The sequence below is a fragment of the Lynx canadensis genome, chromosome D3, assembly GCF_007474595.2.
Source record: "Lynx canadensis isolate LIC74 chromosome D3, mLynCan4.pri.v2, whole genome shotgun sequence".
NCBI lineage: Eukaryota > Metazoa > Chordata > Mammalia > Carnivora > Felidae > Lynx > Lynx canadensis.
In genome coordinates, this window is record NC_044314.2 from 51,167,047 (window position 1) to 51,182,012 (window position 14,966).

At 39.0% G+C, this 14,966-nt stretch overlaps 1 protein-coding gene across 1 annotated transcript in view; it reads left to right on the top strand.

Moving 5' to 3' along the window:
* Window positions 1–1,223: 1,223 nt before the first annotated feature.
* CLUL1 (clusterin like 1) overlaps window positions 1,224–14,966 on the top strand; it is a 28,256-nt gene continuing 14,513 nt past the window's right edge. Inside the window, 5 exon segments of the mRNA XM_030292572.1 lie at window positions 1,224–1,335; window positions 3,000–3,052; window positions 3,054–3,153; window positions 8,973–9,136; window positions 11,359–11,791. Coding sequence (XP_030148432.1) covers window positions 1,230–1,335; window positions 3,000–3,052; window positions 3,054–3,153; window positions 8,973–9,136; window positions 11,359–11,791 — 856 coding nt within the window. The 5' untranslated portion in view covers window positions 1,224–1,229.

Consider the following 14,966-nt stretch of genomic DNA (forward strand, 5'->3'; position numbering starts at 1 on the left):
ATGGTAACTAGACTTATCATGGTGATATTTCATAATGTATATAAATGTCAAATCACTATGTTGTACATCTGAAACTAATAGAATATTGTATGTCAACTATACTTCAATTACAAAATATTTGTGTATAATAACGTTACTCAAGGTCATTGTTCCTGATCATGTGCACAGCCCGCCCTCTAGTGTTTCTTTCTAAAACCTACCAAATTTTAAACCATACTCTTAATCTCAAAATATTAGGCTAATAGGATTAAGAACTGTGTCATCAAATTAAAAGAACCAGGCTAAATCCCTGACAGAGATGAAAATTAAATCAGAGAAAATTGAAGGCCCTTTAAGAAGCGGGTGGTAACCTCACTGGAGAAAAACTGCAAAGTTAGTGGTAAATATATATTAAAAAGTTTCATTTGGTGAAATATGGTCTTAATAGAAAGAAGAGTTAGTTCAAATGATAGGTGTAGATATGTAAAATGGGATAGTTTTGTAACTACTAGTACCAGTGTTATTTTATTAAAAAGACAATCCAGATGTTGATTAAATAATGAAATTATTTCTTCCCAAAATAACAAATATACATAAAGCAGGTAAATATCTCTTTGGGAAGAGTTAAAATAATCTAACTTATTTGTATCTGGAATGTTTATAACAAAAGTATATCAAATTAAATTTAGAAGAACATTCATTATCTGAAAAGAAAAAAATAATTGTACATTATTCATGTATCTTGATGGGTTTCATAAGACATATAAGAAAAATCTGTGAGGTTATTTTGCTTTCGTGAAAGAATAAGTCATAAACTACCCACGGTAAAAACTTACTTGAGCACTCAGAATTTTGGAGGAAAAAAATATCCTTCTGACATATTTTAACTAATTCTGTATTTCAGGCTGTTTCTGTTGACAAGAACATACAATGAAGTATGGATTCTATGGGGCTGTGATCCATACTATTCGATGTCTTGAAGTTCAAATACTTCAAATGATGACCTTATTTAACTGTCATAAAGAATGTAAACAAAATAGGGACTTGGGTTGTCTTTTTTTTTTTTTAATTTATATTCCAGGTCTCCTTATGTCTCAGGCATATTAGCATAACTTGTCTAAAATCATAAAGAAAAATTGACAGAAAACTGCTTGAGATCGCCATGTGTTTTCAATTGATGCTGGCAAAAACTAACCTAATGGAAGGCATTTGGTACAGGTTTATTTTTCCTTTGCAGTAACAGCAGGAACATGAAGCCATCACTCTTGGTGTTTATTGTGTATCTGCTATGGTTGGAAGGACGTCACTGCGCACCTACTTGGAAGGACAAAGCCGGTATCCATGGAAACCTGAAGGGTATGTTTGGTTTCTTTATCTGCTCTGTGTCCTGTTTGCATGTTTGCATGTGTTGCTGGCATATACAAATGATTTACGGTTGAGAGATAACCGTATTCATTACGGCCCTCCAGTTTCACGGTAGGATGTTCTCTCAGCACTTAAACCAAGTAGACATGATGCCAAACATCTGGAATAAAAGTAGAGAATTCCAGCCGAGTATCTGAGAACGTTCACATATCCAGATGTTTGCTATCACACAGATAAAACTTGCCAACTTTCGGGCTGCATTTCTTGGTATCATCCAGATGTTTGGTGTCCTCTCGGCACGGTTTTAACGAACAGTGAAATTCTTTTCTAGCATTTGAAAAATTTAAACAATTAAAGTTATCTGTGCAGTTATTCCTGAAATAGTGAAAGAATGGGTTATAGTGACATTGAATCTGGTTAGTCTATGTTCATGAACTTGTGACCTTTGCTTGACGATATATGCTTTGGGTACTGAATACTTAGAAAAATAAATTAGTTAAAATGCTGCTTTAGGAAGGTCTATGATTAAACTCAGAAACAAAAATAAGTTCCTTTGGAAGCCACACTGACTACTGCAAAGAGAGAATGACAATGAATTTTATACCCACCAAAAGCTTATTAAAGATGTAGAAAAGAGGTGTCTGGGTGGCTCAGTCGATTGAGTGTCAGACTCTTGATTTCATCTCAGCTCATGACACCAGGGTTGTGGGATTGAACCTTGCATCGGGCTCCATGCTGAGTACGGAGCCTGTTTAGAATTCTCTCTCTCTCTCTCTCTCTCTCTCTCTCTCTCTCTTTTTCTCTCTCTCTCACTCTCTCACTCTCTCTCTTTCTGTGCCTGGGCACCTGGCTGGTTCAGTCAGTTAAGTGTCTTGATTTTGGCTTAGGTCATGATCTCATGAGTTCGTGAGATTGAGGCCTGCATCGGGCTCTATGCTGACAGCACAGAGCCTGCTTGAGATCCTCTCTCTGCCCTTTCCCTACTTGTGCTCTTTCTCTCTCAAATTAAACAAATAAACTCAAAAAAAAAAAAAAAAGGTATTCTCTCTGTCTCTCCCTGTCTCCCTCTGCTCCTCTCTCCTGCTTGCATGCTCTCTCTCCCTCTCTCTAAAATAAAAAAGTAAATACAATTTTTAAAAGGGTATGTAAGAGATGTCCAGCAGGTTATTAAAGAATCTTGTATTATATGAGATACTTTCTAGTTTTAATGCCTCCTGGGAAGGCAATTGAAGCTGAAAGAAAGGGCAATTGTTCGCTGTGTTTGAGGTTCCCATTTGGCATTTAATATAAATTGTCTGTGAAGAAAATCTGAATTTTTTTCTAATATAAACACACTTGAGTTTTAAGTGAAAGACAAAAAAAAAAATGGATAACTGGAAACAGGCCCTGAGTGAAAGGACAAGAATGAGGTTAAATGAACTCTGACTTGTCTAGGAGCTCAGACACGAGGAATAGAAGTATCATCTACATGGCAGCTGTGTCCGTGGGGCAGCTAACAGCCAATCCATTGTGATCTGCTTCCAGAATTTGATGCTGCAAAAGAACAGCTAAGTCTCTATTAAGGGACCATAATGAAAACTGGTGAACTTATTGTATTCTGATACACTGCAATTTGATCAGATCTCAAAGGGAAAAAACTGCAATGCTTCTTTTAGGTTTTCCTGAGGCTGGAGACATAGATGGAGACGAAGAAGTGAAGAAGGCTTTGGATTGGCATGAAGCAGATGAAAATCATGATGGAAAGAAGAGAGGAGGAACATACCAATCTAATGAAAACCCTGAAGAAATGCAAAGAGAAAAGCAGGTCCAGTAATTGGGAATAACACCTGCTCTTAAATATAGCTAGACCATAAATACTGCATCTGTTAGTGCAGTTGATGACTTACTTATTTTCCCTAACAGTAGATTTTCTGGAGAGCAGCTCTTAGTGGATGAAAACTTCAAAGGCAGAGTGGGCCTGTGCAGGACTCCAAATCCAGGAATTTGAGGGATTCATCTCTGTTGGGGAAGTGCTACTTTCTTAAAAATACTTTATCTTTAGTCCATTCTGACTTTAGATATGGAGTCAAAAGTGTTCATGGAGTTTTTGGCTAGATCTGTGGTCTCCAAAGGTTTTTGAGCCCCCATCCCTATTACTAATATTATTCTTAGTGTTCACTCCTAAATTTATGCATATTAGTTTGTTTGTAAATTAGACACATGAATTGCTACCATTACTATCTCAAGGCACAAAATAGATGTAGGATGAGGTTCATCACTAGCTAGGGTGGATGTTAAATCCATATTTCAAATAATCTGGAAAATATTTTGAAACTTTTTAGCTGATGGCCAGGTCTGATTAGATCATAGTTTTACTTTGTCATGTGACCAACAAAGAGCTTATAATGAAGACGTTTCAGCTCTGCCGCTTGCTTCTTGTCTACCTGAGCTTAAATTATTCATATTTTTTAATCTCATGGGTATTGTTTGGTTTTTATCAAGAATCTTTTGAAGACTCTTGCCCATTTGGTGAGGGCTAGCTTAGTTAAAACTAAATAATAAAACCATCGTTCACTTGGGCCCTCTAAATGGCAATTCATTGCAATCGGCTCCAAGGGAACAAAAGAGAGGGAACCAGTGTGATGCTCCTGGAATGTGGAGGACCCACTTCCCCATGGTCCTCTCGAGCAGTTGGTGACATGCAGTGGTCTGACATAAGCACCACAAGAGAGCACCAATGTATATAAAATAGTACATCAGCCTAATAAGTTTCTTTATTCAAATGTCTTTGCTTAATAGTTACAGTTCAAACTATATATCTTACCAATGGGAAATACACATTACAGTTGACCTTTGAACAATGTGGGAGTAAGGGGTGCTGACCTCCAGTCGAAAATCTGCATGTAACTGTTGACTCCCCCAAAACAATTTCTAATAGCCTACTGTTGACCAGAAGCCTTACCAATTGTATAAACAGTCGATTAACTCATATTTTGTGTGTCGTATGCATTGTGTACTGTACTCCTACAATAAAGCTAGAGGAAAGAAAATATTAAGAATATCATAAGGAAAAGACAATACATTTATAGTACCGTCCTGTATTTGTTGAAAAAAATCCACTTGTAAGTGGACCCATGCAATTCAAACCCATGTTTTTAAAGGTCAACTATATATCCAAATATCCAGAGAAGATGTTAAAAATTGTTCATATGTTACAGAATTAAGCTTAATATGTTTCTAAGTTATGAACATTGCATGGCTCACAGTTTAATAACATTAACAATGAACATAACATTCAAAACAATTCAATTATTTTTTAAAATTATTTTCAACATTACCCTTAAATCAAAGAGGAAATCAAAACTGTAACAAAATAATTTGGAAAGTATTCTAAATTTTAACATTGACAGTAAATTACTTTAAAATTTTATTTTTAAAAATTTATAAATGTGGTAAAATACACATAACATAAAATTTACCATCTTAATTGTTTTTATGTGTATGGTAAATAGTGCTGAATACCTTCACAATTCTGTGCAATCAAGCTCCAGAATTCTTTCCATCTTGCAGAATTGAAACTCTGTACCCATTAAACAACTTCCTACTTCTCCTACCCCGCCACCTACTTCTCCTTCCCCGCCATCAATTTTTTTAATTATTATTTTTTTTAATGTTTATTTACTATTGATAGAAACAGTGAGAGCTGGGCACAGGGCGGGGAGGTTGCACAGATAGAGGGAGACACAGAATCCGAAGCAGGATCCAGGTTCTGAACTGTCAGCACAGAACCTAACATGGGGCTCAAACCCACAAACCGTGAGATCCTGACCCGAGCCGAAGTCCGGCGCTTAACCGACTGAGCCACCCAAGCACCCCCTTTTTTTAAAATGTTTATGTACTTTTGATAGAGATAGGGGATCAGTTTTTAAATTAAAACTTAAAAATAAAAGTTTTAATATTTCCTCCCTACACCTATACCTATAACATGTAAAGTTGGAGGCCACCAACTGCAGATAGCTGCTGGAATTCTTTATTTCTGAGTACAGTGGCCTCTGGGTGTCCATTGAGCCACTGGAGCAGGTCTGTGTGACAGGCTGACCCCAAAGTTATCTGTGAACCTGTCACCAGATTGGTTGATGTTACGGCCACACCTATACCCCTTGTGGCACAGGGTCCCTAGCAAGGAAAGGAGATCACTTGACTAGCAGCTGCAAACCCTCCTCCCTTTGGACAGCAAGCAAAAGATTTGAGGAAGTCAAAAATAGCTCCTTATAAGGATAATGTGAAAGCCTCTGGAGCTGGATTCTTCTGTGATGGGCTTGTGAGCTGGCCCCTGGGAATAATGACACTAGATATCATTTGCAGGCCCTTTATAAAACACATTATCATGTGTAGTAATCCTTCCAACATCTGCATAAACCATTACTTTCCCTTTACAGCTAAGGAAACTGAGGCTCATGATGTCCATGAGCGTGTTAACCCAGCGCAGTTATGAATGATCCCAGAGAAAATCAGCTGTCGGCATTGTGCCTCTGGGACCCAGTGACTTTCTGTTTTTGTCCCTTTCTCTGGCCTCCCCACAAGTCAAGGGTGTAATACTAAGAAAAGAATGCTTCAGTTAGGGGTGGGTCAAGTAAACAGATGTCAGTTTCAGTTTGCCCTCAGGAATCCCAAGAACTAGTAGGATTTTTTTCTTAAAAACCTTCTTACTATATAAACATTCATTAAATTATACTCTTAAGGTTTGAAGCCTCAAAAACTTAATTTAAAAAAAGAAAACCAGTCCCCCCCTAAAATTACTTTTTTTTATTTTTAAAGAAAAAATTTTTGTAACGTGTATTCATTTTTGAGAGAGACAGAGTGTGAGTGGGGGAGGGGCAGAGAGAGAGGGAGACACAGAATCCGAAGCAGGATCCAGGCTCTGAGCTGTCAACACAGAGCCTGATGCGGGGCTCAAACTTATGAACCATAGGATCATGACCTGAGCTGAAGTCAGACGCCCAACTGACTGAGCCACGCAGGTACGCCCCTAAATTTAAACTGAGGATAAAGGATACTTTAGGCAAATGATGACTTAGCAAATATGGGGTTGGTGCCCCCAGTCTACCCATCCTCAGGTGACCTAGGGTCATCACAAACCCCTTCACAGCCCCTCCTTATTAATATTGAATATTATCATACCAATATAAAATATAATTATATATATTATATTTATATATTATTAATTAATATAATTAATTATATATTATAATATATAATATAATATTATTAATATAATTATATAATATATTAATAGTATATATATATAGAGAGTATCAATATTATTTAATATAATATAATATTAATACAAATATTAATGATTAACAATTAATTATTAATGGTTAATAATTAATATTATATTTTGTTGATATAATATTAATATTCAGAGAGCATCTGAAATTAACTGAAAGTGAGAAACTCCAGGGTGGCTTAAAGCGATTTGACCCCCACACCAAGTTTATATAGGACTTTGAAAATCTGTAAACTACAGGAATAGTCAGCAGGTAGGACATTTTAGGGGGAAACAGAAGGAATGGGCAGGGCATTTCCCCAGAGATCTTCCTCCATGGCAACATTACACTACCAAAACTTGGGACATGTGATTTGGTAATTGGTTTTTGTTGTGCTCTCGGAAGGAAGTGGAAGGAAATTGAGGCACACTATGTGCCTTGCTTGTTTATCTCAATACAAAACCTTAAGAGGTAAATCCTATTGCTATTCTTATTTGCTAAGAAAGATACTAAAGCTCAGAGATGTTAAGCCATTTGCACAAAGGTACACAGTGAGTGTAGTTTGGAATTGGAAATATTGGGATTTCGGTTTATGGTGACAATGAACAAGACATTTAAAATTGGTACTGACTGGAACGCCTGGGTGGCTCAGTTGGTTGAGTGTCCAACTTCTGTCTAGGTCACGATCTCACACTGTGAGTTCGAGCCCTGGGTCAGGCTCTGTGCTGACAGCTCTCAGCCTGGAGTCTGCTTCGGATTCTGTGTCTGCCTCTCTCTCTGCTCCTCCCCTGCTCATGCTCTGTCGTGCTCTCTCTCTCTCAAAATAAACATTTAAAAAATAAAAATAAAATAAAATAAAATAAAAATGGTACTGACTGAGGAAATGTGGGCAGTATTGTTTCCAGCCATGGTGGGGTAACTTTCTTGAGAAGTTGTAGGAACCCAAATTGATCTACAATGCCCAAGGAGACAAGGAAATCCTCAAAAGATTCTCAGTGCCCAACTAGTTCTTTGGGCTTAACATGACAGGGAAAGGTGATTTCTTTTTCTTTTCCATTAGGTAAAAATCAATACTAAATTGGTTTTAAGTACAGAAACTTTGCCTCCACTGTGTGGTTTTCACTTAAGGGAGTCACTGTTAGCTCTGAGACTGTTTTATGGAGGAGTCCATTATATCCAGTCACTCCCCTGAACTAGGTCTCAGGCTTGGAGGGAGCTTGTCTTTAGAAGTCCACACTAGGGAACCAGGGGTCTAGGCAGGGTGCTGGCCTTGGGGGAGGTCCTGGGGCAGGGCTGAGATTCTCAGGGACAGGCTCCTTACCACCCGGCGTGGGACCTGACCACATACAGCAAGGCACCACGAGGGGGAGCACTCGGAATATAGACAAGAAGAAAGACAACCTCAAAACCTGGCATGTCTGCAATTAGAGTGTAACTGGCTGGGCAGATCTGATTTGATATACAAGAATTGCCCTTTCTTGCAATGTTTAAGAACATACAAAAATTAAAGGCAACATAAATGATGGAAATAAATTTGTCAGCTTTATAAACCTTAAAGCCCACTTTCCACATCTTCCAAGAACTATATGTGAAGACAGACAAGTAAACAGGTAAATTATAGTCATCCCCCAGAGTAGAGACCACATCCTAATTCACCCGCATCTAGTGTAATGTCTGTCCCATCACAAGTACCCAATAAACTGTTGAAAGAAGGAATAAATGAATGAACAGATGGATAAGACTTTCAGTCTTCAGTAAGGATCAACCAGTGTCTTTTCGTTAAACAAACAGAAAGCATTCAGGTAGACCTGTTAACAGCTAGGGGCACAAAGAAAGAGTAAAGAAGTACATCAGAATACGCATATTTTAAAAATCAGCTAAGGTACACATAGAGTTATGAAATGGAAATAGGACGTTTGTTTCTTTTTTTAATTTTTAATTTAATTTTTTTTTTAATTTACATCCAAATTAGTTAGCATATAGTGCAACAATGATTTCAGGAGTAGATTCCTTAGTGCCCCTTACCCATTTAGCCCATCCCCCCTCCCACAACCCCTCCAGCAACCCTCAGTTTGTTCTCCATATTTATGGGTCTCTTCTGTTGTGTCCCCCTCCCTGTTTTTATATTATTTTTGTTTCCCTTCCCTTATGTTCATCTGTTTTGTCTCTTAAAGTCCTCATGTGAGTGAAGTCATATGATATTTGTCTTTCTCTGACTAATTCCACTTAACATAATACCCTCTAGTTCCATCCACGTAGTTGCAAATGGCAATATTTCATTCTTTTTGATTGTCAAGTAATACTCCATTGTATATATATATATATTACATCTTCTTTACCTAGTCATAGGATGTGTGTTTCTACTTTTTAATTAGGAAGCCCTGAAACTCATGAATGAAGTTCAGGAACATCTGGAAGAAGAACAAAGTCTATGCCAGGTGTCTTTGACAGATTCCTGGGACGAATGCAAGTCTTGCCTGGAGAGTAGCTGCATGAGATTTTACACAACCTGCCAATCTAGCTGGTCCTCTATGAAAAATACGGTAAGGGAAAAATAGAGCTCAAGGTTTCAGAATACTTAAGGTACATACTCCAGCTTAATTTTTAAAAATTAATTTATTTTACTATTTAGAATAGAAATGCCTGACCTGATATTGGCCTTTTGTGACCTAGAATCTAACATTCATGTTATGTACAAATCACCTGTGTATATTCAAATTACAAGATAAAACAGTCATTCAGTGTTCATCTCTCCCTTCAATGACACGGTGTATATCCCTCTTGGAAATATCCTGAATCTTTCTGTCTTGTATTTGTCCTTTGTGAATATGTTCCCACTAGATTGTAAGCTCTTTGAGGGCAGGGACCACATGTTAGCTGTCTTCATTTAAGCATTAGGTATCTAATAAATGTTTGCTGAATTGCATTCTGAATAATAGTATTATAGTCTCTGATTTCAACCTGCTTTAATTTTTTCCCTGGAGGCCAAACATTTGAAGACATCCTCTGCCTCCTGAATCTCTCCTTCAATAGTCTTGCCCTCTTACAGCAACACACACATATGCACACATTCATGCCCTCTTTAACCATATCTATGCATTCCCTATAGGACTGGCATGTTTGTTTGTTTTGTCCTCTTTGGCTATCTGTCTGGGCAGAGGGAATCACAGAGGGTGGTGACCTGAATAGGATAAGCTCTGCCCCATAAAAGTCTCCTATTCTATTGGCCTGAATTTCTCTTCCCATTTGAGACGTGAGCTGAATATGAAATGCAATGAAATTTCCCTCCCTATATTACAGCATGCACTACTTACAGTAGGCTCCTGGCTTGGCAATGCCATACCCAGTTATAGAGGGAGCAACCCCTAGGATAATTCAATTGCCAAGTTAATTTGCCTCCACTGTTAATTGCATCTGCTCTATTTTTATAGCCATTGTCACTCTCCAATATACCGGAAAACAGTGGAATGAGCACTGGCTGGAAGTCAGAGATTTGGGAACCATTCCTGTCTGTGCCAGTTGTGTGACTTTATGAAAATTTCTTGGGGCTTTGAAGTTTGTTTTTGTGGATGGATTCAGGCAAATACAAGATCTGGCAGAGAGAGGGACAGACAATCCACCCAGATTACTTTTTTTTTTTTCAAGTTTATTCATTTTGAGAGAGAAAGAGAAAGAAAGAGAGAGACAGAATCCCAAGGAGGTTCCATGTGGTCAGCATGGAACCTGACACGGGACTTGATCTCACAAGCTATGAGATCATGATCTGAGCCAAAATCAAGAATTGGACACTTAACTGATTGAGCCACCCAGGGGTCCCAACTCCCACCCCGGCCCCCACCCAGATTACTTTTTGAGAAAGGCAAGAATAATATAAGAATTTCTGGGGATTTCTTTGAACAGCATTGGGATGCTACATCTGTGATGTCTGATAGTTGGTATGCTCCATAGCTTTCAACATGGCCACAGTGCTACCATATAAGGACAATTGTGTTCTAGCACAAACCTGGAAGTCATATGGATATAGGGCATGGTGTGACTGCTGGAAAATATTCTCCCACTGAGTGTAAAATTTTACAATTAGAGATTCATTTCTTTGACCCTAGCCAAAGAGGGCTTTGATCACTACTAATATGTAACCATCCCTAAGTAGCCTATTTAACTCTATCAGGCATCTATAATTCAGTATGAATGTGTTTATCTTTTCCTTTCCATGGACTAATTTATGAGACAAGAAAGAGAAGACCATAAAGTCACTAACAACATTACGCTAAAGGAAACAAACCAAAAAAAAAAAAACCCCAAAAAACAAAAAAACCCCAAAACCAAAAAACCCTAAGACAGAGATGAAAGGCAAGAGCTTTTTTCACAGTTTTGGGGCAACCTACACAGTACCCTTTAAACCTTGACATGCTAGCCTCTGCCGCTACATCAGGCTGTGGCTTGCCAACAATATTAAAAACTTGGCCTTTGGTAGGCAAACATAAACAAGGAAGAATTTCAGATCCTATTTCCACAAACAAAGTCGAAGTTATAAGAGTGTTAATAAATTATCTTAAAAAATGAGTCACCTTTTCCTACCTTGCCCAGAATTATTTTTGATTTGGAATGACCACTGCAAGTTGACTTTAAAATTTACAATAAGAAATGGTCCATGTCAATTGTCCTTCCATTTAAAAAAAATAATAAAGTTGATTTTTAAAAAAGAAACAGTCTAGAAAGAAAATTAATCTCTTATTCCATTTCTATCCTCCACCTCACCCCACAGGTCGAACAGTTTTTCAGGAAGATGTATCAATACTTGTTTCCTTTCCATGAAGATAATCAAAAAGATCTCCCTGTCAGTGAAAAATTCATTGAGGAGGACGCACAAGTGGCCCAAATAGAGAATGTATTCAGCCAGCTGACCGTGGATGTGAGATTTCTCTTTAACAGGAGTCTTAACGTCTTCAAACAGATGCAGCAAGAATTTGACCAGGCTTTTCAATCATATTTCATGTCAGATACAAACTCCACACAGCCTAGCTTTCTTCCGGTTTTATCCAAAGAACCAGAGAAAAAAATGGATCCTGTGCAAAGTTGGGACATTCCCAGCTTCTTCCAGCTGTTTTGTAATTTCAGTCTCTCTGTTTATCACAGTATCAGCACGGCAGTCACCGAGACGCTGAATGCAATAGCAGATTTACCAAAGCAAGACAAAGGCAAGTATTAAAAGATGATTTTTACTTAGATGTCAATACTAAGGTCAAGCTTTGTTTATCTTTGGAAATGGTAGACATTTCTAACTCATTCTACAATGTTTCTTAGAGTGACAATTTATGGATAATTGACGTTTCAGAGCCTCTTAGAGAAAGCTTCGAAGTCTGCCAAACACCATCCCTCTTCCGTCATTGTCAATAGCCCTGTGGGGCTGTTCTGTCTTTTTAAAGCAAGTTTTCAAAGCTGATAAGGAAAATGCTAGCAGGGTGAGAAAGTTGAACAAAATCGTTGCCCCCTTTATCAAAACTTGTGTATATATGCTCTGCTCTATTCTGCCTGAACATCACGGGGCTTCTTTAAAATCAGTCTAGACTCCTCAACTCACAGTTTGGGAAGAAGCCTAGTGTCACATATAACCAGTGCCCTCCATAGTGCCCTCCATAGCCTCCTCTGCATCACTGCCGTAATCCTTTAAATCATAACATTTATGCACAAAGCCATAGAAGATGCTTATAGAGAAACCCAAAGCTACATAATCAGAATTTCTGTAAAGGATAAGAATTGCCTTCTACCAATACCAAACATGCCCCAAGATAGACCATGTTGGAAACAAAATGCTGCAGTGTGTCTTCGGACAGAAGGAGGTGCCTTCCTTGGGTTTCTGTGGAGTGGCTGGGACACAGCATCTTAGAAATGAGAGCTGCTGGGTGGGCCAAGGTAGGGTTTACATTCCCTTAGATTTATGTCTTATGGACCACAGAGCCACATGAAAGAATGCACCCCTCTGGCATGAAAAATAAAGCGAGCTCCTTCTAGAGGCTCCTTCTGCCATTTGTGACATGGATGAACCTGGAGGACATTACGCTAAGTGAAACAAGCCACACACAGAAGGACAAATAGTACATGATACTGCTTAGATGAGGAATCTAAATCAGTCAAAGTCATGGAAGCAAAGAGTAGAATGATGTTCCTGGGAGCTGAGTGGAGGGGGACATGGGGAGATGTTGGTCAGAGAGCAAAAAACCTCCGTTACATAAGATGAGTGAGTCCTAAACATACAAGTCCAACTGTGCAGAATAGTGCCTATTGTTAAACACACTGCACTGGGGGCGCCTGGGTGGCTCAGTCGGTTAGGCGGCCGACTTCGGCTCAGGTCACGATCTCACGGTCCGTGAGTTCGAGCCCCGCGTCCGGCTCTGTGCTGACAGCTCAGAGCCTGGAGCCTGTTTCGGATTCTTTGTCTCCCTCTCTCTGACCCTCCCCCGTTCATGCTTTGTCTCTCTGTATCTCAAAAAATAAATAAATTTTAAAAAAAAGTTAAAAAAAAATAAACACACTGCACTGTATACCTGAAAATTGGCTAAGAGGGTAGATCTTACGTTAAGCATCGTTAATAATAATAATGACAATAATAAATAAGAGGGCAGGAGGACATTTTTGGAAGTGATGGATAGGTTTATGGCATAGATTGTGGTGCCAGTTTCATGGGTTTATACTTCTCTCCAGACTCTTCAAGTTGTATATGTTAATCACGCAGAGCTTTTTGTATGTAGAAAGAAATGGGCTCCTTGTAGCTATTTTCCAGTTATATCAGCTGTAGCTGGTAACATCTGAATCAAATTCTCAAAATTGCCATGACATGGCATCACTGGTCTCTATACAGAAGAGTATAGAGTTACCTCACAGTACCAGAAACCAAAGCCAAAAAACAATACATGACATCCTTCCTGTCCCATTGTTCCATGAGTAGAGAACAGCCATCATTACTGGAATCATTGCTGGGTTCTATTTCAGGGTCTGGAGGACTTTTCTTGTAAGTCAGGTGTTTTCTCTGGTATTCTATTCTGAGGTCCCAAATTCACTAATATTCAGGAAAAGCATCAAGGCAGTAGACTAAATATATCAATGCTAGAGTGATATTAAGTAATTTTTGCCTGAACTTTTAAATAGATATCATTGTTTGTGTTCATTAGAACAAAATAGTGCCCCTCCCCCATCTTTCACATTGTGTGCATCCTTATATGTGGACGCACATCCTTATACATGTGCAGAGGAGTATATAGTGATTCATCTGCACTGAAATCTAAATAACTTTCCAATCACTACAACCCCCTCCCACCCCACCAAGTAAGAATGTAGGTTTCCACCAGTTCTGCCCCAGCTTCCACTCCATTCACACACACCCTGCTCAGCTGGCCCTCTGCACAACCCCCACCTTGGTGATAACCGGCATATCCAGAGCCTCCTGTAATGCAAACGTAACGTAAATGCAAGTATGAAAAACAAAAACAAAAGGGCCTGTGATACACCTTTCAACTCTTCTTTCTCTGCTATCCCTACCCTACCTGACAGCACAGAGCTAGCTCAACAGAAGAGACATTCTCTTCTCGGATAAGCACATGCAGACTATCTATCAAAAATAGTCAGGGAGGGGCCATAGGGTATTTGCAAGCGATTTCCATCACTTTTCTTGACAGGTGGTAGGTGAGGAATAAACCTAATGTGCCTGCACAGTCTGCCTAATGAGAAGACATTTTGAGCTTTGTCCCTGTGTAGACAGAATAATAGCTGCCCAAAGATATCTACACCCTAATCTGCAGGACCTGTGAATATGTTGTGTTACGTGGCAAGGGGAATTGAGGTGCTGGTCAGCTGATCTTAAAACGGGGAGATTATCCTGAATTATCCATGTGGCTACGAGGGTTCTTCAAAGTGGGAAGGAGGGGCACCTGGGTGGCTCAGTCGGCTAAGCGTCTCTTAATTTCAGCTCAGGTCATGAACTCATGGTTCATGAGAGCCAGCCCCATGTCAGGCTCCACGCTGAGCATAGAGCCTGTTTGGGATGGTCTCTCTCCCCCTCTGTCTGCCCCTCCCTGCTCACATGCAAGTTTTTTTTCTCTCTCAAAAAAACTAATAAACATTTTTTAAAAAGCGGAAGAGGGAGGCAGAACAAAACCCATAGAGATGGTAATATGAGAAGGCCCCTACTTTGCTGCCTTTGCAGGTAGAGGAAGAGGGCCATGAAGTAAGGACTATAGTTGGCCTCTAGAAATTGGAAAGGCAAGGAAATAGATTCTCCCCTAGAGCCTCCAGAAAAAAAAAAATCCCCTGCCAACACCTTGATTTTAGGCCAGTGAGACCCATTTCAAACTTCTGACCCACAGAACCAGAACATTT